Source organism: Cynoglossus semilaevis, chromosome 12, assembly GCF_000523025.1.
Source record: "Cynoglossus semilaevis isolate Cse_v1.0 chromosome 12, Cse_v1.0, whole genome shotgun sequence".
NCBI classification, from domain to species: Eukaryota; Metazoa; Chordata; class Actinopteri; order Pleuronectiformes; family Cynoglossidae; genus Cynoglossus; species Cynoglossus semilaevis.
In genome coordinates this window covers 4,388,878-4,416,009 of record NC_024318.1, presented here as the reverse complement: position 1 = coordinate 4,416,009, position 27,132 = coordinate 4,388,878, and the positions used below count along the sequence as shown (strand labels likewise).

Sequence of the window (27,132 nt, the reverse complement as noted above, 5' to 3'; positions counted from 1 at the left end):
GCATTCCTTCTCATGACTCACCCAGAGGAACCCTCTGATCCAGTGGACAAAGACGAGGACACGACATGGAACAAACAACGTCCAAACACGGATTCAATTAGGATGAAAACGCAGAAGATTTTTGCGTTTTTTCCAAGAAGTTTTTGACTTTTTTTTTTATATATATATATATATTTACACCATCCCAGGTTGATGTTTGATCTCGCGGCTCTGACTAAACCTCTCCATCATGGAGGACGGACTCGTTGCCAAGCGCTGAAGTAAATCTGTTGATTTACCTCACAAATATTTACCCAGATCTGCTGCTCCTGAAGCAGAGACGGCTCACGGAGCGCTGTTAGCTTACAGATGCTGACAAACCGTGTTGTTGCTCCGCGTGAATAATGGAGTTCTATTTGGCAAAGTATTTGTTTGGGTAATGATTCTGTTTTATGGCCATGGAGATAAGCACACAGCTGACTGCAGAGAAGACACAGACACAGACACAGACACAGACCAGCACTGGTCTACACAGCTGCCTCACTGGATACCCAAGAACCCCCCCCAGCGCCCCCCCCTCCTTTATATGGATGGACCACACCTGGAAGGTCAGGACTTTAAGACCAAACTGAGCCGCATTTTTAAGGTGGAACGTGTTGAAAGCGTGAGATCAGAACAGAAAGCTTGTTTCAAACAGTCGTGGTGGTTTAGTGTCTGCTGTTACAGCGCTCCCTACTGGGAGAAAGACTTTTTAAGAAATATCATCACCAGTGCACTGCAACATGAAACTGTTCCCAACAGGTTTTGGAAAAGCCGGGAAAAACCTGCGGTTTTCTGACCGGTTGCTAACGGCGTTCAGGAATAGTAGTAGATTTTTCTACATATTTGACAAAAAAAAAAAAAGATTCCCACCAGGGGGGGCTGTAATCAGTAACTGACAGAACCTCGGACTGACTCTGGGTCAGAACAGTTGAACTCACCGGGACTTCGATCTTGATGAGCGCTAAGTCGGACTTCTCATCCACGTCTTTGATTTTTGCGTCGTAGATGGCGCCGCTCTTCAGCTCCACCTTCACTCTGTGTTTATTGGCTACAACGTGAGCGTTGGTCACAATCTGTCCGTCTTCGGACACGACAAACCCCGACCCACTGGACACTGCCACCTCCCGCTTGGTGTAGGTCATCCTGAGGGAGGGAGACGAAGAAGAAGTGATGATGGCGTGATGACATCACAGCTGTGTTGACGTCAGGTAGAGCAGTGTTTGAAGAAGGGAAAGATTTTTTTTTTCCTTAAAACTAAAGTGTCTTCACAACAGACAGAAAGTTTAGGAAAATGAACTAAATTAGTGTTGATTTTATTGATATCAAAAATCAAGATATTGAAAATATAAAACGTCATTTTTTTGGTAAAAAGCTTTTTTTCTTTTAAAATTTTAAAATGATGTCAAGTAGTTTTAAACTTTATTTAACTTGGAATTCCCCTTGAAATTAAAACTGTTTCTGCAACTACACACAAAAAAAAAAACAAAAACAGAAAAATACCAACTTGTTGTGCAGTGTCAGTGTCTACAGGCCTAGACCGCTGTGGGAGTGGTTGTTGTTTTTCTGATTCAGGGCTATTTGTCTGTTTTTTCTGAAAAAGTTTTTGTTGTCTACATATATTTTTTAATTTCCTTCAGCAGAGATCTGTCGGTCGTTTAAATATTTTGCTTTTTGTTTTCCAGATTGTTAATGGCCGACAGCCCAAACTTCTTTACAGTTACTTCGTTCCCTGCTCATACGTAGAACGGTGGTCATGTGACCCGACTTCACCATCTGCTGTATCACCACAGCTTCAGTCTGGAAACCTGAGAGCTGCGACGTTTTCTTGGTTTCTGGGAATGTGTCAATCACACAGGTGGGCTGTAAACATTCAGTCTGACTCACACACACACACACACTCACACACACACACACACGTGTGTGTATTCCTTACTTGCGGTAGAGTTCAATATGAACTACAGACGGAGCAATTTTCTCCACCACGTCTGCGATGAAGTTGTATTTGTGTCTGGGGCTGTCTGGGTCGTCCTGAGCTGGAAACACAAGACACGCAGACGAGGAAGTCAGAAGAGTGGAAACAAACAAACAAACAAACAAACAAACAAAAGAAGGAAGGACACAGCAGCGTGCGGCGTGACGTCACCAGCGAGTCGGATGACGCTCCACCTGCGGTCCAGACCGTCTCGGTCACATCTGACCCACATGTAGGCACCGCTCGTTTGCAAACACTTCTCAAACTCAAACTGGTGAATTCTGCTCATAAACACTGAGCCTTTTCACCCTGTTCTTAGACTGAAGGCATTAGGACTAACCCTAAAAGTCCGCTGGAATATATGATATATATATATTTATATATATATATATATCATATATTATATATATTATATAACCCAAACCATATATTATATATATATATATGATATATATGATATATATGATATATATGATATATATGTATATAAGTAAGAGACTTAATTAAATATTTAAATATAAAAAAAAAAATTAAAATCTGAACATCTACATACGTCACACCGTTCTAGGTTTGAAAGAAGAATGTTTAAAGACTTGGAGGAGGTAGCAGTTGTAGTTACCACTTTGGGCCACACGAGGTCAGTGAAGTCTAGGGAAGGTTTAACGTCAACACAGAAACTGAACAGTGCGACAGCATGTGGAATGAATCAGTCGGTTACAGCTGTTGAACTACTGACTCATGAAAACTGGATCTGACAGGATCTGAACCTGACTTTAGTTTAAAGCAGTCAGAAAAACTCTCCTCACTGACGATGACAGAAACGGTTCCGAACAGTACCGTGTTCCTACGGTACTGTTTGTGTTGAGTGGACTGGTTCTGGACCTGGATCTGGATCTGAGACCATCCTGTGTTCCACAGCCCAGGAATCTCAAACCAATCGTTGGACGCAAATTCCAAAATTTCTTTCAGCAGCGTTTGGCTTCAGCTCAGCTCATTTGTGCTCCTGGTGGTTGGTGGTTATTTTTGTGAGGAATGTCGTAAGAAAGAGAATTTAAGGACTCAGGTTTCCCTCCATGTGTACTTTACTGCCCCCCCCCACCCCCACTCCACTGTAACATGATGGCGGGCGGCGCCCAGCACAAACGCTGCCACGGTGAGAGAGACGTGATGATGAATGGAGGCCGGTGGTGACAGTGAGGAAGAAACGTGTGATGATAAATCACAGGTTTCTTACAGCTGAGAAACATTAGAAACCACAGAGAGTTGACTTTACAGCTGAGCTGGTACAAAAAGACGGAGAGGACGGAGAGGACGGAGAGGACGGAGAGGACAAACTGAAAAACAGCTGTTTCCTCTCAGGCCAAAAAATGACTAACTCACCCGTGACGCTCAAGTCATGAGTGTGTCTGCGTGTGTCTGCGTGTGTGTGTGTGTGTGTGTGTGTGGGGAGGGAGAGGCTAAATGTAAAGCTTCCTCACTCACATACTGTGTGAACTGCACTTTTGCAGCTGCAGCAACCCTCTCCCTCCCTCCCCTCCTTCCCTCCTTTCACAGAATCGTCTGCATAGATGATGACCCTCTTTAAAGCTCTTTCCTTGTCACCAGTTTTTACAAGGTTTTTTCTTTAAAAAAAAAAAAAGGTTAAAGTTTTATGGTCAGTGAATTATATAGAACATTGAGTCTTTTTTTTTAAACATTTTCTTTAGCATATACCTAAGAGTTAGAGGTCTCTAAAGATTGACGAGGCTGTAAAACGTATAAAACCAAACGGTAAACACATGCCGTGTCCAACCAGCAGGGGTTTACAGCAGGTTTTACAACATTAAACTAGGACGTTTATGGTCCAGTGGGGGCAGTGTTGTATTTCTGAACAGGCGTCCATGAGTGGAGTGGGAATCTGAATGCCCGATATTAGCATAACTGTGTAATATCTGTAAGAATCTTTTTTTTTTTTCTACGTTAATGAAAACCCGATAACGCAATACCGTGTGACCTAAAAATAGTTTGGGGGAAAAACAGCTGTAATGAAAGCGAAAAGCCACTAGATGGCAGTATAACAGCTCATTCTATAAATCTAAATAATTGAGAATCACTGATATAACCATCACCTTAGTGAGTGGGGGCGCAATTTACTTCCTGAACCACCAGGACGCCACTGACCCGCAGATCAGTATTGGTTGATGTCGGAAATGTTTGGACAAAATCGGCAAAAAGTTCATATCGGACATCCCTAATTTTATGTCTACGTCTTGTAGCTGTACAAATCGTTTCTCCTCAGGGATCAACGAAGGATTTTTGAATTTTTTTTTTTTTTTTGGGACAAACTGACTCACGTTATTTCCCAAAAAGCAGATTTTCATTTCCTTTAATTTTCGGTCAAACTTTGACAGTTTTCACTGACTCATCCTGTTTGTGTATAAATGACTCACTGACAGCGTCCCACAGTACACAGCACTACTGTGACGCTGTTGTCTGAAAACGTTATAAAGACAAACTCCAAGATCATCATCATCATCTTCATCATCATCATCATCATCTGAGTGGAACGCTGAATAAGTCCAACTTTTCCAGCGCTCAGTTTGGCTTCTGTGGCGTTTCAGCTCAGCCTGAACCCAAAGAAATGAGTTTTTCCACCGAGGACCTCGTCCTGGAGAAGGAGGAGCGGCTACCGTCAGTCGGAAAGTTCTCAGACAGAAGTGTCTCAGCTGTTGTTCACCCTGCTGGTCCTGGAGTTAAACTGAAACAGAATCTACTTCAGCGCCTGACGGAACATGGACACCATGTCACAGCACGACTGCTGTAATAACTGAAGAAAAATGATTCGATAGAATCCAAGGTTCACAGAAAAAACTGTAAATCTAAAAGTAAAAAAACCCAAATATATATATATTTGTTTTATTTTTTTCTGACAGTTTGCTCTTATTCTTAGTCTGACTTCACATTCTTTTTCTTTTGCACCAACGTTGGTGATGAAGACTCGTTGAACTGGGTCAGGACATCAATCAGTTTAACATTAGGAACAGAACAGAGGAGAAATACACGTGTGTCTGAGAACTTTTCGACTGAGACTTACACCCACGCACGGTGACGGGAGTTTGGGCCGAGGCTGAAGCAGCAACTATAAACAGACAACAGCTTCACATTTCCACTTCAGGTTTGGACACCGAGGAAAGTTCCAGTTCCAGTTCCAGTTCCAGTTCCAGTTCCAGTTCCAGTTCCAGTTCCAGTTCCAGTTCCAGTGGAGTGGAGTGTGTTCTGTTAGCGAGACAGAACGGAACCAGAACAGAGCCGCGTCTCCACCAGAAAGAAGAAGTCAGAAGAACCGCACTCTGTGAGCAGGAAGAAGAGGAGATGAAGAAAACAGACGTGCAGAGACAGGAGACGGACGCTCCTCCAGATCTGACTGCACCAAGACCAAGATTTTAATATTCTGAGGGGCTGAGACAAGTTGGAGGAAGAATGTGCTGAGTCTGCATCCTGAGTCTGCAGTCTGAGTCTGCATCCTGAGTCTGCAGTCTGAGTCTGCATCCTGAGTCTGCAGTCTGAGTCTGCATCCTGAGTCTGCAGTCTGAGTCTGCATCCTGAGTCTGCAGTCTGAGTCTGCATCCTGAGTCTGCAGTCTGAGTCTGCATCCTGAGTCTGCAGTCTGAGTCTGCATCCTGAGTCTGCAGTCTGAGTCTGCATCCTGAGTCTGCAGTCTGAGTCTGCATCCTGAGTCTGCAGTCTGAGTCTGCATCCTGAGTCTGCAGCCTGAGTCTGCAGCCCGTAAAATGATAATAGAAAGTAATAAGAAAATTTGGACAAGTCGGGCGGGTCGGATTAAAAAGCCAAAGGGGACCGCATCTGGCCCTCGAGCCATAGTTTGCCCATGACTGGGTGTGACCTGAAGACGACTGTTCTGACTGTTTCGTCGGCAGCGTCCAGTGAACGTTGTGTCGAACGAAGTCGGGACTGAAGTTGGAAGAAGTTGTGAAACTGAATCTGTCAGTGAAAACGTTTTCACACATGAGAACCGTGGCGCGCTGACGGGACGGGGGTCCCCTGTGGACATCTGCAGGTCCTGATACTCCACCATGATCTGACCTACTTTGATGTACTACAGTAGTACAGCGTAGAGTCCAGACACAGGCTGACATCATGTTTTCTTTCACCCAGGCTGGAGTTTATTTTGGGCGGCTGTGATCACTGCGTCTCCCTGTGGAGGTGATCCACCAAAAAAAAGAGCAGATGCTGGAGGTCGTTCCAAAGATCATCACTCACCGACCACTTAGAGTTTTAAAGAGCAAATTTAATGTGACGGCTTTTACTGCACCCAGGGACATTTTCCCTGCGAGCTTCGGAAAATCAATAGCCCCCGCCGCAGCGCCGCTCCACTTCAGATAGACCGTGGTTAACGATCGAGGGAAAAACCTGACCATTTAAGTTGCTTACATGACTGACAAACAACTGTGGCCGTACAGTCGGCCACGCCGCCGCGCCCACACCGGGTTTGATGTACACAAACCTTCTCCCCAAAACACAGGTTTCTAATTTAGACTTCTGCTCCGTGTCGTCGCCTGTTTTAAACTGTGTTCACAAAAGGAGGAGCCGTGGAGGAGAAAAGGCTGCCAGGAGTTCCTTCATGGAACAGTCGGAGTGTGATGGATGAGCAAGAAGAAGAAGGAGGAGGAGGAGGAGGAGGAGGAGGAGGAGGAGAGAGATGTTAGGAGAAAGAAAAAGGTTCAAGACCTAGTTCTGAACGAAGCTAAAACAAAACGCCGCCTCTAGAACTAGTTATTCAGTTAACTAATGTTTCTATTTAGTTGGTTTTTTTGTCACATTTTTTAGTTTTTTTCTGAAGAAAAAAAAGTATTTTCTAAGATAGACTTTAATGGCTATCTGCCAGTGGAGGAGGGAGAGGAGGAGGAGGAGGAGGAGGAGGAGGAGGAGGAGGAGGAGGAGGGCGGTGTTACACTTCTGAACTCTTCATTCAAAGGTTTTCACACTGCAGATGAACACACACACACACACACACACACACACACTGTACTGCACTGAATAGAGATGTGATGTCTTCACCACCTGTGGTCTCACGTGTGTTCCAGTCTGACAGTTTTAACACACACACACACACACACACACACACACACACATCCAGAGTGTGTGACGATGAACATGTCTCAGTGACGTCACTGCAGGACTAGTTCACTGTAATTCTTTTTTATTCTTTTTTTTTAAATAACGACGGCTCCTCTAACCCTGTTTTCCTCTTGCTTGCTAACAGCAAAACAACAAAGAACCTCCAGGTTCGTTAGTCGTCAGCGGTTCTGTCCAGAACTACGGTTCTGTTTACGTCCTGACAGACAAAAACAACGCTCCTGAGCATCACTGTCTTCTTTCACGTAAACCCAACGAGAACAAGGATTGACAAGTGGAACTGTGACTGACCCCTGTCTGCATCATCCTGTAACTACCTCATACGTTTGTCTGTGTTTTGACCCTGCCACTTGAACTTTGACCTCAGTGCACGATCAACCGTCACACAGTTTCCCTTCACGGGAACCAGAAATTGGTCTCAGATTTCTGGAGCGCGCTGTGTAATTAAATCACAGCTGGAAGACGTGAGGTTTTTCTCGTGCTCCGACTAAAAGGTATCAGATGTTAGAAATGATTTCAGCTAAGATTCTGCAGACGACACAAACAATCAGCCTGATCCAGATCAAGTCAAACCGGACCCTGGTCAGGTTTACAGGTTTGGGGCCGGGGGTCAGTGGCTTCTCCGATTAAGTCTTAAAACGAAGCAGGAATAAAAAAAAACGGGAACGCAATTAGTCGAAGGAACTGTTGTCTTAAACACAGGGGAATTATGGGCCGTGAACGCAGCCGCTCCGAGCTGTGGTCCGTGTTTAACAGCAGCTCTGGTAATGGACTGGAGGTGAACGAAAACACAAACAGGAAGTCACAGGCACCGCCAAACCAGGCTGCGGTGAGAACGCAGCAGTAAAAACATGAGGATCGGTCGACGCAGGAACAACGTGAAAACAGAGCGAAGTCCAAACGGTCGAACCATGTTCTGGTCTCAGACCTGCAGCGGAGTCAACGCTTTTCACAGAACCAGAGTTGGACCACAGTGACCTCATGGGTTTATTAGGCCGAGTGTTTGACTGGGAAACTATTTCTAACCACTTTTTTTTTTTTTTTTCTGTGAATTTCTGTGGCGTTCTGGATCCTGTGAGCTAACCTTTAGCTGTTTCAGGTTAGCATGTTGTCTTTTGGTTTCATTTATTTTAATAAATAAAAATGTAACATTGAGTAACACAACACTCAACAAAACACAAAACAGTTTTTTGTTGTTGAATTTGCATTGGTTTTTGGCTAACATTTAGCCAATTTTATGCTATGCTATTATTAGTCTTTACAGCTTGATTATTAGCTGTTACGCTAAGTTTTACTTTCAGTTTCTGAGATCAATGGAAACGATGTTTGTTGTTTTTCTGTCTTTTAATTATGTTCTTAACTGATTCTAATAAATATATAATAAAAGTTAATTTTATTATTATTAATGTCTGTTTTTATCTAAATCTAATCTAATGTTTTTTTTTGTTTTTCGCTAATGTTTAGCTACTTTGTCCGCGCTTTTTGCCGCCTAACTTTTTAGCAAACTTTTTTCTAGCGGTAGCCATATTTAGCCTTGTGGTTAGCTTCTTTAAGACATCGCCGAAATTTTGCACTTTTTTCTAGCCTCGTGGTTAGCTACTTTAAGACAACAAACTTTTGTTAGCAGGTATTAAAGTGTTTAATTAATAATCATAAAATTAAATTAATAACATATTATTATGGATTTGAATGGACATTTTCAGACACCGATGCCCTTTGACCTTTGAGGACTTGAACATGGCTGTTTTGTTTGGTGTAATGACCCGACCCTGCCGTCCAGCACCACAGCCCGCGGGCCTTACCTTTTCCACAGGCTCCTCTCTGGATGAAGAGCACAGGTGGCTGCTGCAGCTTCTCGGCTCTGCGGCTCACCCTCTTCAGCTCACAGATGTTCCGGTACGACACTCCGTCGCTGCCGCACACCGGCTCCGTGGCTTTGCACACGCACAGCCCGTTCTTGCTTCTCCTCCTCACCGTCGCACTGTACCCCACTCCGCCGGAGATCGAACACTCCAGACCCTCTCCGCACACCGGGTCCCCGAGCTTCCCGGTGCCGCCGCAGGCTTCGCCCTCTCCGGACGCGCACACCGAGCAGCAGTGGCAGGCGTCGAGGGTCTGACCCTCGGCACAGTCGGCCGGGAGCCGCGGACACAGAGTCCTGTCACAGCGAGCGGGACATCCGACAATGTAGCGGCTGGAGGTCTGCGCATCAGCCGGCGAGGACGCCCCGGCCAGGGCTACGGTCAGCAGCAGGGACCAGAACATGACTGAAGGGCAGACGGTTCGGTGTGAACCGGGTGGAAACAGAGTTCTGAGGAGTTGAAGAAGTTTCCCGCGGGTCGACGGTGTGACGGGATGAGCGGTCGGGGAGCAGTGCAGCGGGAGGAGGAGGAGGAGGAGGAGGAGGAGGAGGAGGAGGAGGAGGTGCCCGAGCCCTGGAGAGGCTTCCACCACAAACTTCACTGCGCAACCAATTACGCGTCGGTGCGTTTTTTCGCTGGCATGGGTTCAGAGAAGGGAACCACAACAAGGCTGCTGATTGGCGGAGAGGGCAGTGACGTAGTGGACGGAGGAGCTGCTTTTCTGCTTTGTCCCGATGATGTGTCTTCAGAGACTGAAAAGAAAAAAACAAAGATGTCAGATCATCTCTGCTTGTTGGAGAATTCTTTTCTTCTTCTTCTTCTTCTTCTTCTTCTTCTTCCTGAGGAAGAGGGAAAGGTCACAAAGGTCAAGGTCTCTGAATTCTGCTCTGAAAAGACCCGACGTCACTGATTGGTCCAGATATATATATATTTTTTTGCATGAATTTTGAATCATTAAAAAAAAAACCATGAGACTTTAATTATGGATCGTAAATATTTTTTTCCCACAAACCTCGATCACATGTGGCTCCACCCAGTGGAAATAAATAAAAACAACTTTAGCTGCAGTCGGAGAAGTTTGTCACGTCAGATTTGCTGTTAACTAGTTTCAGTTTTAACAACATGTTACAGTACTTCTTAGAGTTTCAAAGTATTTGGTTCAACGACAGGTATTTGTTTTGTACCTGGGTGCTGGATATTACTGTGTTTTTAAGTACTTTTACTTCAAGGAGAATTCTTGTTTTCACATTTTGGCCAAAATGAGGTTCAAAATTTGACAGAAGGAATGACACTTGATTGACGTCAGTCTTTACTACACCTTGTACCAGTGTTTGATGGGCCGGAGAGGAAAGCCCAGTGTGCTGTATCTGGCCCACGGGCCATAGTTTGTACTACTCTGTACTCACTGTGGTGATGTTAAAGTATCTCCAGGATCTCCACCGACCTCCTCCTCCTCCTTCTTCTTCTTCTTCTCTTTGTTTTTTTTTTTACTCTCACTAATAAATTAGTCACTACTGGAGCCTGCACTCGCTTTATGGCTAATTAGTGATGAGAGCGGAGAGTCGGGGTGGATGATGGGAGTTGTGGGCTCGCTGTGGCTCTTCGTCGTCGTCGTCGTCCTCACAAACGGCCACATTTGTCATAAAGGGAAAACTGTTGGAGGAGAGCGTTTGATCAGCGATGATGATCTAATCCCAGCTCCGCGGGTTATAAATGGGGAATAAACAGCCTGTAATGGTGATATCTAAATAATGACAAACATGGGCTCAGATGGAACTAATGCTGATGCCTCTGTAATCGGTTCTGTCACAGGCACGCAGCAAAACAAACACGGCCGAGTCGTCTCAAAATGGCGTCTTAATTACAAACGTTAAAAACAACCAACGTGTGAAAGGTTTGAAAAATGGGAATTCCCTGGGAAACTGGGTTTGGAGGTTTTTTATTTGTTTTTCACATGTACATCGTTAATTTAAAACAACAACTTTTTTTTTTTTCCTGCTGGTTTGTTTTTCTGTTTTTCTTTCAAACTTTCTGATGTTTATCTGTGTTTTATTGTCGTTTCGGTTCATTATTCATGTTTTTGTCGACAAACTTTGATCTGTTTTTCTTCTCGTGTCTGTGTTTGATTATTGTTTACAAACTTTGCTCTCATTTTAGGTTAACTTTGTTTTTTGTTTTTTGTCCTCGTTGTTCTTTCTGGTTAACTTTTAACATCTTATCATTAGCTGTTGATGCATTTTTTTAAATTCAATTTAATCTCATTTCTGGCTATTTTCATTAGCTTCGGGCTAACGTTTAGCTTCTCTTGTCTTTGATTAATTTTCGCAGCCAGACTTTTCTAATTCAAACACACATTCCTTCGACAGTTTGAATGCAGACTTTTCTACTTCGTAGCTAACAGCAAACACACATTCCTTCGACAGTTTGAAATAAAATGAACTTCTCGGTCGACGTGGCATTTTTATGATCGACGTAAACTTTACATTTCAGGACATAAAAGCGTGCGTTTTAGCGGCGTCACCTGACACTTCAGCCCGAGACCTGCTGACATGGGTGTTCTATAAAAACTGCAGAACAATTTGACTGATTACACGTCCGTGTTTGTCTGGTCCGGCCTCGGGCCCAGTGTGGAGTCCCTCTGGCCCCCCTGTGGTTCTGGAGCTGTGTTTAACACAGACGTCTGTGTCCAACAGGCAATTAGAAAAGTGGCAAAAAAAAGGGGGACAGCCGGGGCAGACGATTGGCTGAGGAGAACAGTGTGCACAATCACACGTCTGTTATCCAGAAACTCATCGTCGTCGTTTCGTAGCCACCGTCGTCCCGTCGCTGCATAACTTCACACACAGCCAACTACAGGACGAGCAGGAACTTCCTGTGTAATCAGACCCCACGTCACTGCCGTACACTGAGGGGGTGGGGGGGGGGATGGTGGGAAAATGTTCCGATGAATTACTCCTCATCTGTTGAGGAACACCCGGCCTCCGACCAGAAGCGGCAGGAACATCCAAGGACGGATCCCACAGAGGTCTGTGTGATCTCTGAACTCCAGACTGCGTCCACGTCTGTTCACGCCTGAAGCCACACCAAAGACCCACGTCCTCCGGAGCAGTGCTGCGATTGGTTGGGAAAGTGACACGGGCGTGAAGACGAAGATGAAACATCTGGTTTCCTCTTCCTGTTTTCGTTATTCCTCACTCCAAGAAACTGAATGAAACAGAAGAAGGGAAGACGGTGGATCAGTGGGTCAGAGACTAGGGGGTTTGAGGGTTCAACGCCACCTTACAATCGTTCCAATTCTTTTCAGATTCACGTTCAGAAGAAGAAGAAGTGAGGAGTAACCTACTCTAACTGAATCTGAATCTGCTCTGGTAAAAATGTTGGCAAACAAAAAAATTACTCTTCTCCAAATTTGATGATTAATTATTATTATCAAATAAAATAAATACATATATAATATTTATTATAATTATTTTTTGTAGAAAGAAATGCAGTGTAGTTGAAAACAGCTGTGTTTACCAGTAGAGTCCATGGTTTATGAAATAAAAAAAATCCAGAATGCTGTTTTTCATCATCCAGTTCTTATCAAGTCCCTCGTCGACACCAACCATCAATAATGTGTCACTCACAGAAACACAGGCCCAGAAAATGTCACAGGATTCAATTAATGACCTCCCTCTATATGAACACACACACACACACACACAGTCTGCAGAAACCTAAATAAATCATCAGTGCTCAAGAAAATGAAAACACACTCTGAATTCTGTATTTACTGTGGAGTACATGTCAGTGCAGTACTTTTTTCCACGTGTACTTCAATACTGTAGTTGTACTACAGTATGTCTAAGGTTTACTTTTAAACTCTCTGTTGCTGTTTTTCTTGTCTCCACACTTTCCCCCCCTTGAGCAGTGGTTTCAAAGCGGGAAATATAGCCCTCCCCCAGGGGGCGCCAGAGCACTTCAGAGGAGGCGTGAAGAAAGTTTCCACATTTGTTTGAGGTTGTGGACAGTAACAGCTACAAAGATGAGCGCCTCCCATCGGGGGGCGCCAGAGAGCCACATATGGGACACGACGGTACACAGACAGAATTGAAGTTTCAATCTACACAGACCGTTGTAGTCTAGATGACCGTAACGACCAGTCTACACTGGACTGTATTCACATCCATTTACAGACCGTTCTTCGTCACACGTCTGTGATTCCCACGGCGTCATTTCAGAAAGCAGGAAGTGTCGGAGACACAGACTCCGAGTTCCTCTGGAAACTCATCCTCAGTCACCTCACCACCGCATTAGGACAGTATAAATACACCTCCTGTCAGTACCCTGTACTTAAAATACTCAGTACTTTAAATACTCTGTTCAGCCTAGAGAAGAAGGACGGTTCAGGGACGGTGTGGAAACGAACCCTGAACCTTTTACTTGTCAGGTAGGAACCCTACGTCACGCTACTACCTCACCGCTCACCACTCAACAAACTTTCAACTCTTATACTGAGAATAAAGAGTTAAAACATTTATTTTTTATTATTAATAATTATTTATTATTAATAATAAAAAATCTCTTTATAAACAAACTCCGTCTCTGAGATTTATTTGAACCTGGATTCAACAGGAAAACAACAAAGAAAATTAACGTTTTCACTACAAAAATTGTATTATTTTGAATTTAGAACTGATGCTACGTTCTCCAAAAATGTTGGGATGACGTAATGTATGAACATTTGTCTCTTTTTGAATGTTTTAAATGTATGTATTTGAAGCTCCTTTAATTCTGCAGAAAAACTGTAGAAATACTTTACTTGCAGTGTCTCGCTGTGACCACTAGAGGGCAGCGTGCGCCTTGAGCTGCACAGGGCTGCTAACAGCTGTGACTGAACACAGTGAACGCACACATTTTCAGTGTTTATTTCTTTCAAGTCATTCACATAATAAATAAAAAAAAAATAAAAATAAAAAAAATAAAACACAAACGGAACAGTGGCTGAAGTAGCTTGGCTCTGCTGGGATGAAATGGAACAGGCAACATTAGTGTGTGTGTATTATTTGGCAGGACTCACGTGTGAGTGTGTGTGTGAGTGTGTGTGTGTTTAAATAAAGCTGCCTGCTATTCAATAACACAGCTACAAGAAGAAAAACGGATTTAAAAAACCAAACATCTAAAAGCGTACAAAAACAATTCCAACACACACACACATCTACTTCGGCAAACACACACACACACACACACACACAGAGAAAACTCTGCTGTTTACAAAGAAAAACTAAGTCCAAAAAATCAATCGGAGGATTTACTAACATGCAAAAAAATTTTTTTAAAAACCTCTAAGCTGTGTTTTTATTTTAACAGATTCAACGTCACTGAATGTCGTCCCACATGGTCCAATCACGACCAGGTTCACTGGTCCAACAACGGAAAAGACCAGTTCTAACAGTAACAGGTCTCTGCTGATATTTATTGGACTGTTATGAATTCATTTAAACAAAAAAACACCCTCACGAACATGAGTCCATTATTATAAACAAAGGTTAAAACCCAGTTAGCATGTTACGCTAAGAGGAGTCCTGTGATGGCCACCAACTCTTTAAAGAAAATGGACGTAACCTTGGGAGAATTTCACACTGCAGCTCAAGTCCCATATTTTAATCTGAGGGTGTGGATGATGAGATTATAATCTGAATTGGACCTCCGTCAGAACAGTCTGCGACCCTGAGGTGACCAATGTTCTTACACCATGTTAGAGGTGTAAGAAAATATCAAAGACTTAAATATCACAATATTTCCTTTCCTGATGCCGTATCAATCTCCTCCATCATTGATTATTGATTTTTTTTTTCACCAATTCCCAGTCCAATATTCCTGGTGTTGGTTCATTTTCTTTTTCTTTTCTTTCTTCTCTAGTGATTCCAAATGTAGATCCCTCTGTTCCAGAGTTAGGAACTGATGTTCAGATGGAACAGAGTCTGAGACTAGGATCACACTCTGACTACAGTTACATTGGTTGAAAAAAAAAATTTAAAAAAAATCAATATATCATTGTACCTATAGTATCGCAGTATATCGCAATATATCGTATCGTTGCCCCTGTATCGCGATACGTATCGTATTGCCAGGTTCTTGTCAATACACAGCCCTAGTACTGTATGTGTGGTACTTTTAAAATCAGGGGAAGAATATTAACGTTACACTCAGCCCAGCAGAGACGGCAGCAGTGAAACGTGAACCTGTTAGTTTTTCTGTTCCACTGTTCGGTGTCTCTCTGTCTAATGAAGTCTCACAGCCTTATTAGGACGTGACTCTCCTCTTTATAAACTGATCTTAGAGCAGAGGTTTTATCAAGTAGGAGGGGAGAGGGGCAGGGCAAGTGTATCATAATTTCAACATTTTTTTTTGATCTACAAGGAGGAAGTCAAACTGATCTGTAATTTTATTTCCTCTCTGCGATGAGAACAGCAGTTCTGCAGGAGTCACCGAGTTCAAAACAAAGTTCACTTCAGTTTAGCAAACGCTCCTGTCGTGGGTGGAGGGAGACTGGCTGTGGGGGGGCAGGGGGGGGGGGGCGGGTTGTCATATTTACAACAGAGAGGCTGTGCAGGAGTGAGTCAGAACCAGTGTCTTGGCTGAACACTGAGGTTTTTTTGTGCTGGTGAATTTTTTTTTATTGCTGGTTCTACTGTGGAACTTGAAGAGCCAAATATTTTCAGAGGTGGTACCTGGAGAAAATACCACGGAAGTACTTCAAATGACCAACAATGTCAATAAACGTTTTCTTCAGAAGAAGTACTTCAAACAATGTCAATAAACGTTTTCTTCAGAGTCCTCCCCCCCACACACACACACACACACGGGTCCCTAGCTGTAGAACACTGTGTCGGTTGTTTCAAACTGAGGGCCGCTGATCCTGTTTAGAGGAAATGATTAGATAAAGCACAACACCTAGCTGTAAATACATGTGTATGAACGCAGTGACATCACGAGCCTGAATTTCTCGACATGTTTTTAGTGGAATTCACGCTGCAAACGAAGGTAGTTCTGAAGGTAGGAACAAGGACCAAGCCAGTACCAAAACCACAGACAGAAACACAGTGTCTGTAACCCAAAGGCTGTGTCCATTTCTTTTAAACAGTCCCTAGAACTGACACTTTCTGTGTCCATTCACCTGTTAAATGTGCCATTAGTCAAAAACAACAACAAACTCACTGAGAAAACGGTTAAAAAAAAAAAAATCTTTGAACGCACCCAAAGCAACCTGCAGTACTAAAAAGTTAAATCAAAGGACTGGAATTTAAAAGAAAGACTAAATGACTTTGAAGTTCTATTATTAGGAACACTGGATTCTACAGGATTCCGTTCAGTCCATCCTCTCCACAGTCCAGTGTTAAAAAGCCTGAATTAACACTCACCGTTGAATTCAGATCACAGGAAGGTTATGAAAAGATGAACACTTTCTTTCTAGACACGAGGAAAAAGTTCTTGCACCCTTCAGAAAGTTCCCGTCTTCTTCTCTCCGAACAAAGTGGTCTGAAGAACTCACCGACACCAGTCCCTGGACTCTGATCAGCACCAGGAAACTCAAATGTGGGGTTTGAATTAGAAAATAAATACAAAGACACATGTTGAACAGCAGGCAGACGGAGGGGGAGGGGCTTAAGAGCAGCTCCTCTGAGCAGTGTTGTAATCCTCAGGTCTAGGACTCGATCGTTTGTGACCCGGCCTGGAAACCCTGGAAGATCCACTTGGACTGAACCTGAACCTATTTTTCTTTTTCGTGGCTTGGCCTCTGACTCGGAACTTTCGGGACTCAAACTGGACTCAAACTTCTCTTCTTGGTCAATAACTCTGACTTACACTCGTTGTAACTAACAAGAACTTTTTTTAAAGAAAATCAATACTAGCATTTTCTGACTCGACCAAGTTCTTGGTCGCTCGTTTACTTTGACTCAAAGCCGAGGGACTCAGAACCTGAACTAACTAGAAACACTGGTGTTTTGACTTGGGGAACCTGAACTAGAAACACTGGTGTTTTGACTTGGGACGTCCAGTGGTGATTGGATTTGAACTCAAACATCCATCTTAGGAATTCCACTTGGGCTCAGAGGTGAAAATCAGCCAGATCTTGACTGAGTGGTTTGGTCAGTGACCTGTTAGCTCCAGGGTTTTTTGTGGACTTGACTTGTTCTTTGGTGAGCTGTACTCAGACTTGGACTCAAACACATAGGACTTGGCTAAAACACTGCATCTTTGGCACACAGGGACAGGTCAGAGGTCACCCACGACACGTTTCCTTCTCACTGGCAGCACCAAGGTAGGAGCTGAAGAGCTGAGTTTGTGATGTTTCACTGCCAGTTTCGGCACAAACGCCGGTCAATTTCCATTTTGTTTCTTCCTTTCCTCCTCATTAATGGCAACCCTGTCCACAGTCTCAACATCTCAGACCTCACTCACAGGCAGGTCAGCATCATCCAAGTCCAGAGGGGTTTCAGGCATGTGGGGCTCGAAGCTGCTCCGCCTCCGCCACGGTGACTCCTCAACCTCCAACGTGGTGACAGGGGCCACGGGAGGCACACAGGGCGAGGGCGTCACTTTGCCAGGCGCGTCTCCTGCAGGGACAGGCGTGCCTGCGAGTGGCCGCGGCTGGGCCGCGGCAGCAGGCTCATGAAGTGCTCGCTGTCCCACGCCAGGCTGCGGGCGTGTGCCGCACGTGACAGCAGCGCCCCACTCTGGGAGGCATGGTGGCACGGTAGATATGGGCGAGCGAGGGGCGGGGGGACCCGGGTGGCTGCGGTAGAAAGTGGAGCGACTGCCGTGTTCCTGCCGCGGAAAGCGTGAAAGCAGGTTGACGGTTCATCAGTAACCAGAGTGAAATCCTAAAGAGGATTAAGGCGAAAAATATATATATGAAAAAAGTTAATTACAGACTTGGAAGTACCACCAGTAGGTGGAGCCTGGTGCCATTTATAGGAAGAAGAAGCTGGAGTATGTAGCATTGCAGGAGAGTGTAGGAGGTGGTTGGAGCAGAAGTAGTAGTAAAAGTAGTAGTAGTAGTAGTAGTACTAGTAGAAGAAGTAGTTGTAGAAGAAGCAGGACTAGTGGGCGCTGTGACAGCGGGTTTTAGTTATGGTAGTTATGGTCTCAACAGGTTACAGTGGAGGAGCAGTGTCTAAGGACGCAGCGGTTGGTTGGTGCAGGTTATTTCACAGCTTTTCACTCTCAGATTTTAATCTCTGAAACACAAAGGAGAAGAATTGAGACGATGGAGAGAAAAAAAAAACCCAGCTACGGTGGAGAGGAAGAGGAATTTAGTATTGGTCGCAGAAAGGTCACGCTGATTAAGCTATGGTGAAAACTCTGGTACTAAACCTGCTCTACGTAGATCACTCTGTTCCAATGTTAGTAACCTGGTGTTAAGATGGAACAGTAATGACAGTTTGACTACAATTAAATTGTTGAAAAAAAAAAAAAAAAAAACCCAATATATCTCCGTGCCTATATATAGCAGTATATTGCAATATATCGTATCGTTGCCCCTGTTTCGCCTGATTCATTTGCAGCTGTCTTGTTCTAGTCAACACATCTGCACAAAACCATGAAAAGCGTCTTTTTGAGACCTTGAACTTAACGTAAACTCACTGTCTGTCTTCATGCTAGAAACTTAAACATTGCACCAACAAAGTATTGAGTACATCAATGTAGTAACAGGTTTATCGTTAAAGTCTGTGCAAACAACAAGAGAGAGAGGAAAAAAAAACCCAAACATACAGGCAGCGGACAGGAGGGAGGAGAAGAGACAGGCAGGATGTCACACATCTAAGACAGGTACACAGCTGCAGCAGACTGCAGAGACGACAGAGCACGGAGGGGGAGAGAAACACACGGTGTGAAAGACAACAGTCACCAGAAATACACACAGGAGGAAAAAAAGGGTACCTGTGAATACACTGATCAGGAATTACAAGCGCACGGTGCTGATGGGTAATTGACTGTTCAGAAACAATAGCATATTTGCGCGAATAAGCAACAACGAACGTTAAGTCGCAGAAAAGCTACGCAGCCAAAGCCATGGAGGAGGAAAAAGAGGAGGAGCGGGGAAAAGTGGCTGCAGATATTCCTGTGAAATGTTCTGATTTTTGGTCATCACATACGCAGATGATATCATTATGTTTAGACATTTAGGATTTATATAATGAATGGATGGCGCCGGCTGGAAAAAGGTCACGAGCTCTTGACTTGACTGCTAACGTTCAATCAACTCGTGTCACTACGTGTAACTGAACAGCCAGTCTATGATCAGGCCTGCAGTTCCCAAAAATGAACACTAGGTTTTACAAAAGAAGACCTGAAAGTAGCATTTGACAATGAAATAATTAAAATCATGGACTTTTAATGATGATAAAAGTCCATGAGGGGTTTTCTTTCCAAATCTAGCATTTGGACCTTTTCTCCATGGCTACAAAATATTGTGTTTGATTTGAGTTTCCATGCTTGTGCTGAAAGTCACATGCAAAAGAAGACAAAGAAAACACTCGTCCAGCCTCACAGGCGTCTTTTCTTAAATAAACTGAACCTAAACTTTCAACTAAAGTCTTCAGCTATGTGAAAAAAACAAAAAAGAAAAAAAGACTTGTGTATGAAAAACACTGAGTGGGGGGAGTGGGGTGAAGGGAGGATCATTTGTTTGGTTAACACAGCCAAATGAACTGCAGTGATGTGGATTCTCAGCCATTTTTTTTTTTTTTTTTTTAAAGACCATCAGATAAGCAGTCAGTCCTAATCTGCCCTCATGATACCTACAACCACAACGGGCCAGCCAGTCAGTGGGAAACAGTATTAAAAAAGGTGAACTTAAAAGTTTAAGAGGGGAGCGGGGGGGTTGGACGAGCTGACGTACGTGCTGCTGCACTCCCCGATTCGGGATGTATACCTCTGTATACAAGGGTTCGACAGCCGTCTGGCCTGCCGCATCTGCAACAACACAGTGCAAAGCAGGATTAGAGCAGATGGGACACATCTGCCCCACAGACTGAGGAGGAGGAGGAGGAAGAAGAAGAGGGAATAAATAGAAAAGGAAAATCAAGAGAACAGGCACAGAAAGGGAGGGAGAGAAGAAAAAGAGGGGCAGAGGAGATCAGATAGGGGGCGGTAGAGAAACCAGACACAACGCTGGTTTCTTTGTGGAGACTGTGGAGACAGTTACCTGCCCAACTTTTCAAAGGCTAAACTCAAAACGGTGGAAAAAAGACATTTGTTTCATGTGACGCTGAAATTTGACAGAAGTGATAAAAGAACTCGAGGGTCATCTAGAGGACCTGCAAATAGGAAAAACTATCAGTACGGGGGACGTGGTGGAGGCTCCAGGTAAGGACCACAACCTGGGCTGTTTTGGTGACTGGTACCACCACCATGGTGATCAGTGACAGAACTCAGGACCATTCTCCCTTCACCTTTTTCTGTACGTGTATGTGTGCAGGCATGAAACAGTGTCACATCATCAGAACTGGACATGCATGCACGGATGAGTCTGTTGACCGGTCACGATGATTGGACGTTGGGTTTGATGAGTCTTTCTCACACAACATACATGCAAAACCTCCAGACGCGCGGCTCCATTCAGGGTTAGGGGTTTCTACTGTCAGTTATGGGATGTGATTATAGTCTGTGATACATACTGTGGCAGCAGACCGCCCGGGCCCCCGCTGGGCTACGATGGCCCCTGAGACGGCTTTGATCCAGCTGTGCATCTCCTCTGGACTGTCGGCCTGATGTTGGAAAAATAAATGAATTAAATTAAATATATGGAGATTGTTTTTTTGTTTTTTTTTGGTGAGCTCACTCCTGGAAATTATATTTGAATCCCAATAGGACTGAAACCTGGGGTTATATATTAGAGGTTGTACACACCGATTACTTCCTTTTCTCCTTCAGCACGACATGGCCATTTTGTTTTTTAGCCTAATTTAGCTATTATGATTGGATTTTGTCTTGGTAAGCAATTTATTTTTTCATTAAAGCCATTTTAGTTTTAATTTTAGTGACTAATGTTTAAAATTTCAGTCACAACTCAACAAATAAATGAATACATAAAGTCAACATAATGTCTTTAGTGCAGGTTGGAATGGGAGAAAGACTAAAGTACATACATAAATAAAGTCAACATTATGACACCAAGTCCCTAGTGCAGTTTTTTTAAAAATAAAAATAGATTTCTGATAGACTGACATACAGACTGTCAAGTGTCACATGGATTAAAAAAAATAAATAAATAATAAAGTCACATTTTTTGACATACAGACTGTCAAGTGTCATCACATTTTTGACATACAGACTGTCAAGTGTCACATGAGCCAAAAAGTCGGTTTGAACCAGTTTGTCTGCCATGTGACAATCTATAGTTCAACAGAATGTGATGAGACACTTTGGAATAAAAAAAAAAAAACATTATGAAAGACTGAAGTACAAAAACAAATATGAGGAAGTATTTTTTGAATATTCATAGAAAGACTCACCTGTATGTAAAAAGTCCTCGACGTTGTGACGACTTCAAACAGATTATCTCTCATCATGATGTCACTGCACGCACAGATAAGGAGAAAAAACAGAGTCAAAGACTTGAACAGACACTCCAGGATTTCCAGAGATGATAACCGGTGCAGTAGAACTCTCCTGGACAAAAGATTGTTTTTACACAAAGGGGAAAACGTTGGGACTTGTCAAATACCTCTGTTTACACTCCTGGACTTTGTGAACTTCCTTCAGAGGGATCATTCTCAGCGGCTCTTTTTCCTGGAGGAGAGTTTCAATTAAAACAATAGACACTGACGACGACGACAAAAGAGGAAAATCTGGTGTTAAAACAATGAAAGTATTTCCTTTTTATTTTATAGGACGAAGGAGAACAGCAAACTTTCTAAAGAGGGAAGTGAGGTTCAAAGTAACTTTTGAGACCTGGTCATTTTATACTGCAGACACAGAGTCCATGTCCTTGGGGGCTGTTGATGGCCAAACACACAGATAAAGCTGTCAAATAAGGGCAGACCGCGCCAAGCACTGGGAATAGGAGGTGCACTGTTGTCTCTAACTGTGTGTGTGTGTCTGTGTGTGTGTGTGTGTGCCTACAGGCGATGAGGCATGACCAGACATGTGAAATGAGGGCAGAGAATTTCACACAGCAGATAAAACATGTCAGGACTGGCTGTTTGCTGTGGAACTCTCAGCCACAGACTGACGGGATTCAACCCTAATCCACTCCCGCTCCCCCCCGGCGGGCTTCACTTATCTCCATCAATGTTAATTACCAAATCAGACTTGAAGTAGCTCATGGAGTTCTCTTCCAGGAGGAAATATCGCCGCTTCCAGTTCCTCATCTGCGAAAAAGTTTGAAAAAAAAAATAAAGACTCATCAGAAAGAGTAAATGTGAGTGAAGTGAAAAAGTGAGTTAAATATACATAGACATACATTTATATACACAAACAGATGTAATGGAGTAATATATGTATATTGTAGTATAGTAAGTTTTTACCCTATACAAAAAAAACAAACAAAACCCCAGAGAGACAGAGAGAGAGAGGCTGGTTTATAGTAGTATGGTAAGTTTTTACCCTATGCAAAAAAAACCCCATTAGCACAGAGAGAGAGAGGCTGGTGAAACTGTAGTTAGTTCAGAGATAATACAGACTGTTTTACAGTCACCTGTTTCAGCTTCTGGGTGTTCATTAAACACTGTAACTGCCTCTACTTAATTATTGACACCAGTGCATCAGAACTGAACCGGACGTACAGTGAGAGTCGACCTGTTACTGGAGACTGAATAATAACATCCTAAAGTGTCTCAACCGTCGGGGCGCCTCTCATTTTATCAACATCTGAGGTCACTATAGTCCATAGGTTTAATTCCTCAGGAGGTTTAAGTGCTAAACTCATTGGCCATCTCTGCTGAAGTCGGCTTCATTTTGGTGATGGAGTGGTTACATGACGCCCGACTAAAAATGTGAGTTTTTTTTTTTTTTTTTTTTACTTACTTTTCTATTCAGGGGTTAAATACACATCTGCACTGGGAGGTGGTAAAAAGACAAATTATATTCTTCCAGGAAACACCAATAAACTACTTCCTGTCACCCGCAAATTACCAATTTGTTCTAAATTTTAACCCTTTCAACTCCTTCTCAGTAACAACCCCCTCATCGTTCGTGGACAGTCTTCCAGGCTCTCACCACGGCTCCTTGTTTGACACAGTATCCTGACTTGATGACGGTGTGTTCCTGAGCGGGTCGACTCAGGAAGTACGGCAGCTGGCTGTGGGAGCGATGCATGGCGTCGCGCTCCGCTCTGTCTGCCCCATCACCGGCGTCGTGCTGCGGACGGAGAGAGGCACAGACGTTATTAAGTAAGAGTTTAATCCAGAGTGAACATGATTATCAACCACAGAAAAATTAGCTGGGTTTTTTTTTAACTTTCTGGTTAACACCCAACGATCAAGAAAAGTGCCGGGGGGGGGGTTCCCCCGGGGGAAGGAGTTTTTTTGGTTCTTGCAACTGCAACGGCTTTCTAACCACAATAACACAATTAAATGTACATATTAATAAAGCAGAGACTATGTGAGACACATGTGGTTAACGACCGTGATACACCTGGTTCACTGATTCACACCGTGTTCTGCTTCACCTGTGTCTGTGTGACGATGGGAACTCCTCCAATGATCTCCGTCCTGTAGGAGATTTGTTTCTTGGTTCCAACGACATCTGGGAGAGACCTGTTGTTCTCAGATGTCTGCTGGCCTTCACAGGTTTTCGGCACCTTAGAGACACACACATAAACACACACACACAGATCAATAACAAACCTGTGGAATGCTCACGAATCGGTGGGAATAAAAACAGTGACAAGGAGATGTTCGGGTGGAACTTTTCCACAGAAGAAGGCAGAGAACGTGACAGACTTTTGACATGTTTCATATTTACTTCCTGTCATTAAGGAGAACAATGTAAGTGGTCCTTATCTCAGAACCAAATAAAACAATTCATCTTCCTGTTAGTCAGACTCTGACTCAAAAAGCCTATTCATTCATATTCACACTCTGAGGAAAAAAATCTGAACATCTCTCGGACCAACGAATGGAGCTGAGAAAATTATGAGCTCCAGAAATGAGTCAACGTTGAACTGAAAGATTTGTGCTCCTGGACCGGCCTGTGTGTGTGTGTGTGTGTGTGTGTGTGTGTGTGTGTGAATAATCATCTTACAGTGATTTTTGTGGCCTTGTTAAGAGCGTTGACCCAGTCCACCAGGTCCTGCTGATCATTGGCCTGCAGGAAGAACTTCCTCATCCCTGCATTGATGACTAATGGAAAAGAAACAGTGGGAACAGTAAAAGGGTGAAAGTATATTCAGCCGACACCGTGATTCATAACCAATCACCAAAGACTAAGACTCAGATGTTTCTCTGGAACTAAATCGACTTTCCCTTTGATGACTGTTCAGACATGTGCTGTGAGCTACGACACCAGAGCTAACGTTAGCTACAACAGTCCTGGTACAGACACCAGAGCTAACGTTAGCTACAACAGTCCTGGTACAGACACTAGAGCTAACGTTAGCTAGACAGGCTTAGACAGGGTTCAGAATCTAATGTATTTGAATGTTGACTATAACTGCTGTAGGTTTGTAGTAATCTGTGACTGTAGTAGACTGATGAAAAACGTTTTCTTACCAAAGCAGAATTCAGCCTTGGGCCTCAGCTTGGTGGCATCACTGACCTGGAGGGGAATAGAATTATTGCTAATTAATTTCTGTTCATCATAGGCAAATAAGATAATCCCAGTTTAAGGAGAAGTCCCGTGTCAGATGATTTTTTTTTGTACCTTGGAGATGTAGGTGAGTTTAAGGGAACCAACACAATCTGCACCCACAGGCAGGTTCTGTGGAAGCAAAAGAAACACAGTATTTAAAATCAACAGGATTTACTGGTCGACTACACGAACTCCACCGACACCGTGAAGTTTAGGTATTCCAGATTAACGCTGTGATTCTGAGGGTCAGTCAATCCAGATTCAACCATCATAATATTTTAGAAAAGGAAATGTATGAACTACCAAAGTGTGGAATTGATCCCACAACCCTCCTGTAATGATGTAAGAAAACTGCACTACCCACTATGACACAAAGAGGAGACGGATTTTGAGCAGTCGTCTCAACAAACAAAAGGCCACAATTATGACACAAAGAGGAGACAGATTTTGAGCAGTCGTCTCAACAAACAAACAAAAAAATAAAATGATTTATAATGAAATGACGGCCCATTAACTTGAAAGGTTTGAATAAGTATTGCATTATTTATCCTCACTTCTTGCCAACAGTGAGACATTGAAAAATTAATGTGTCAGAAATGTGTAAAGAAGTTGGAGCCACAACTGAAGTGTCTGATAGGATAAAAAAAAATAAAAATCTGAATTTTCATTTTCTCATTCTAACAAAAATAAAATATTTTTTTTCTGGCCGTTTGAATGATGTATCCTGTCAACTCCAAACTAGAAAAATAAAATCCTGATACAGACAGATAAACCAGGATAGATGTAACTTTGTGGGTCGTGTCTTTATGCTCCAGTTCCTGGGACACATCACAGCTTTGTCACCTGTTTCCGTTCCGTCCTAAACACTTGTCTGTTCAGTGTCCACAGCTCTGAGCTAAGCTAGCCCTGACCACTGTGATTTACCTGTGGGTTGTCCATGAACCACACCAGGCTTCCCAGCTGTGTGTCCAGGATGAAGTAGCGGCGCAGGAACTTGCCGCTGCTTTCATTCTCCTCAATGTCCAGGAAGCCACAGATGCGGTTCTGTCGGTCCACGTAAGGCATCTCGCCGCCGGGACATTCCCTGGTCTGCTGGGGCCCGGAGTGTTGCTGAGCAAGGGCAAATCAGAAGGGGGAGAAAAAATTTTTTTTTTTTTTAAAGGACAGGAGCAAAAGAGTGTGGAGAGAAACAGAATATGAAACAGTTTTTCAAACAGTCTCTGTGCCACCTGGACTTCACTCGGCTGCAGCCTGCACCAGAACATGTGACACAAACCACAACCCCGCCTTTACCCTTTTATATTAGCCTCCCTCCCTGCCTCCCTCCCTCTTCCTTGTAACACATGCTCTTCTCTGTCACCCTCTTTTCTAACTCCTCCACCCACTGACTCTTGTTCTTTCTTTTCTCCTGCAGGACTCTCCACCCAAACGCTCTCTCGTCTGATTTGGCAATCCTCTGTCCAGCCCCCTGCTGTTGTCCCCTCCCTCCTACCACAGCTGAGCAAAAAAAGAAAAAAAAAAAAAAAAAAAAAGAAACACTAAGCTCAGCCATGTTTACCAGAGAGACAACATGAAGAGCCTCAGGAGCTACATGGGAGAGAATGCTGCAGGAGTTTGATCAGGATGAACCTGTTTAAGGCACGTTGTAAAGCAGCCCAGAGTCGGCGTCAGCGTCAGCTCGCTGTGACATCAGCCTGTTTAAGCGCTGACTTTTCAGACAGATCTGAAATATGGGAGGGTGAGAAGAGTCTGTTCAAGGTCGATGATAAAGAAGCTCTTTCTCCATGATGTTATGAGGGCCATGTGGGTGGATGCAGGAGATGGGGGGGTGCCAAATCACGGACAAAAGGCCCGGTTGTTGTCCACCGACTGTGTGCTGGGAGCATCTCAGTCGAGACCCTGCACGGACCGGCGTCATCCCGCTTCACACACAGGCTCCAAAGGAGGAGCAGCGCCGTCAGAGGCGACAGTCTGAACACTACACAAACACCGATTGTCATGGAACAGTCAGAGAAGCCTTTGTGGAGTTTACAGATCTGTGTGTGGGAGTGTGTGAGTGTGTGTGTGCGAGTGTTTCAGTGCAGCAGATAAACAGCAGGAAGATCAAGGTGAACAGGCGTCACTGTACAGTTCATAACCAAACACGCCGTAGGTATTGACAGTAGGTGTGTAAGAAAATATCGACACACTGTCGTATTGATATTCTACAGCTATGTATTGATTTTTTTATTAACAGTTAACAGGCCAATTTTCATGCTTTAGTTTATTTTGTGTTGCATTTTAAACGTCCGACCATTGGTTGATTGTACAGGTACTGCATAAATTTTAGTCTTTTTTTTTTTACTTGATATTAAGTGTGTA

General features: G+C 43.6%; 2 protein-coding genes across 9 annotated transcripts in view; both read right to left on the bottom strand.

Moving 5' to 3' along the window:
- LOC103387077 (serine protease HTRA1A) overlaps positions 1-9,394 on the bottom strand; it is a 22,632-nt gene extending 13,238 nt beyond the window's left edge. The window contains exons 1-3 of the mRNA XM_008321579.3: positions 8,932-9,394; positions 1,955-2,054; positions 960-1,164 (exon numbers count right to left, since the gene is read on the bottom strand). Coding sequence (XP_008319801.1) covers positions 960-1,164; positions 1,955-2,054; positions 8,932-9,394 — 768 coding nt within the window. The remainder of the gene's footprint in view (positions 1-959; positions 1,165-1,954; positions 2,055-8,931) is intronic.
- A 1,979-nt stretch (positions 9,395-11,373) lies between these two features.
- The window catches only part of LOC103387078 (pleckstrin homology domain-containing family A member 1-like), a 20,021-nt gene continuing 4,262 nt past the window's right edge, over positions 11,374-27,132 (bottom strand). For 2 of the 8 annotated variants that reach the window (XR_003051249.1, XR_003051248.1), the window contains exons 2-13: positions 25,696-25,881; positions 24,844-24,900; positions 24,693-24,738; positions 24,226-24,323; positions 23,651-23,782; positions 23,200-23,340; positions 22,284-22,352; positions 21,707-21,771; positions 21,495-21,558; positions 20,658-20,747; positions 16,994-17,802; positions 16,768-16,953 (exon numbers count right to left, since the gene is read on the bottom strand). Coding sequence is in view for 3 of the 8 variants with exons in the window: in XM_017037383.2 (XP_016892872.1) it covers positions 17,571-17,802; positions 18,751-18,825; positions 19,880-19,953; positions 20,658-20,747; positions 21,495-21,558; positions 21,707-21,771; positions 22,284-22,352; positions 23,200-23,340; positions 23,651-23,782; positions 24,226-24,323; positions 24,693-24,738; positions 24,844-24,900; positions 25,696-25,836 (1,284 nt within the window). In the remaining 5 variants the exon portion in view is untranslated. The other 6 variants (XR_003051250.1, XM_017037383.2, XM_008321582.3 and 3 more) reach the window with 6 other exon arrangements.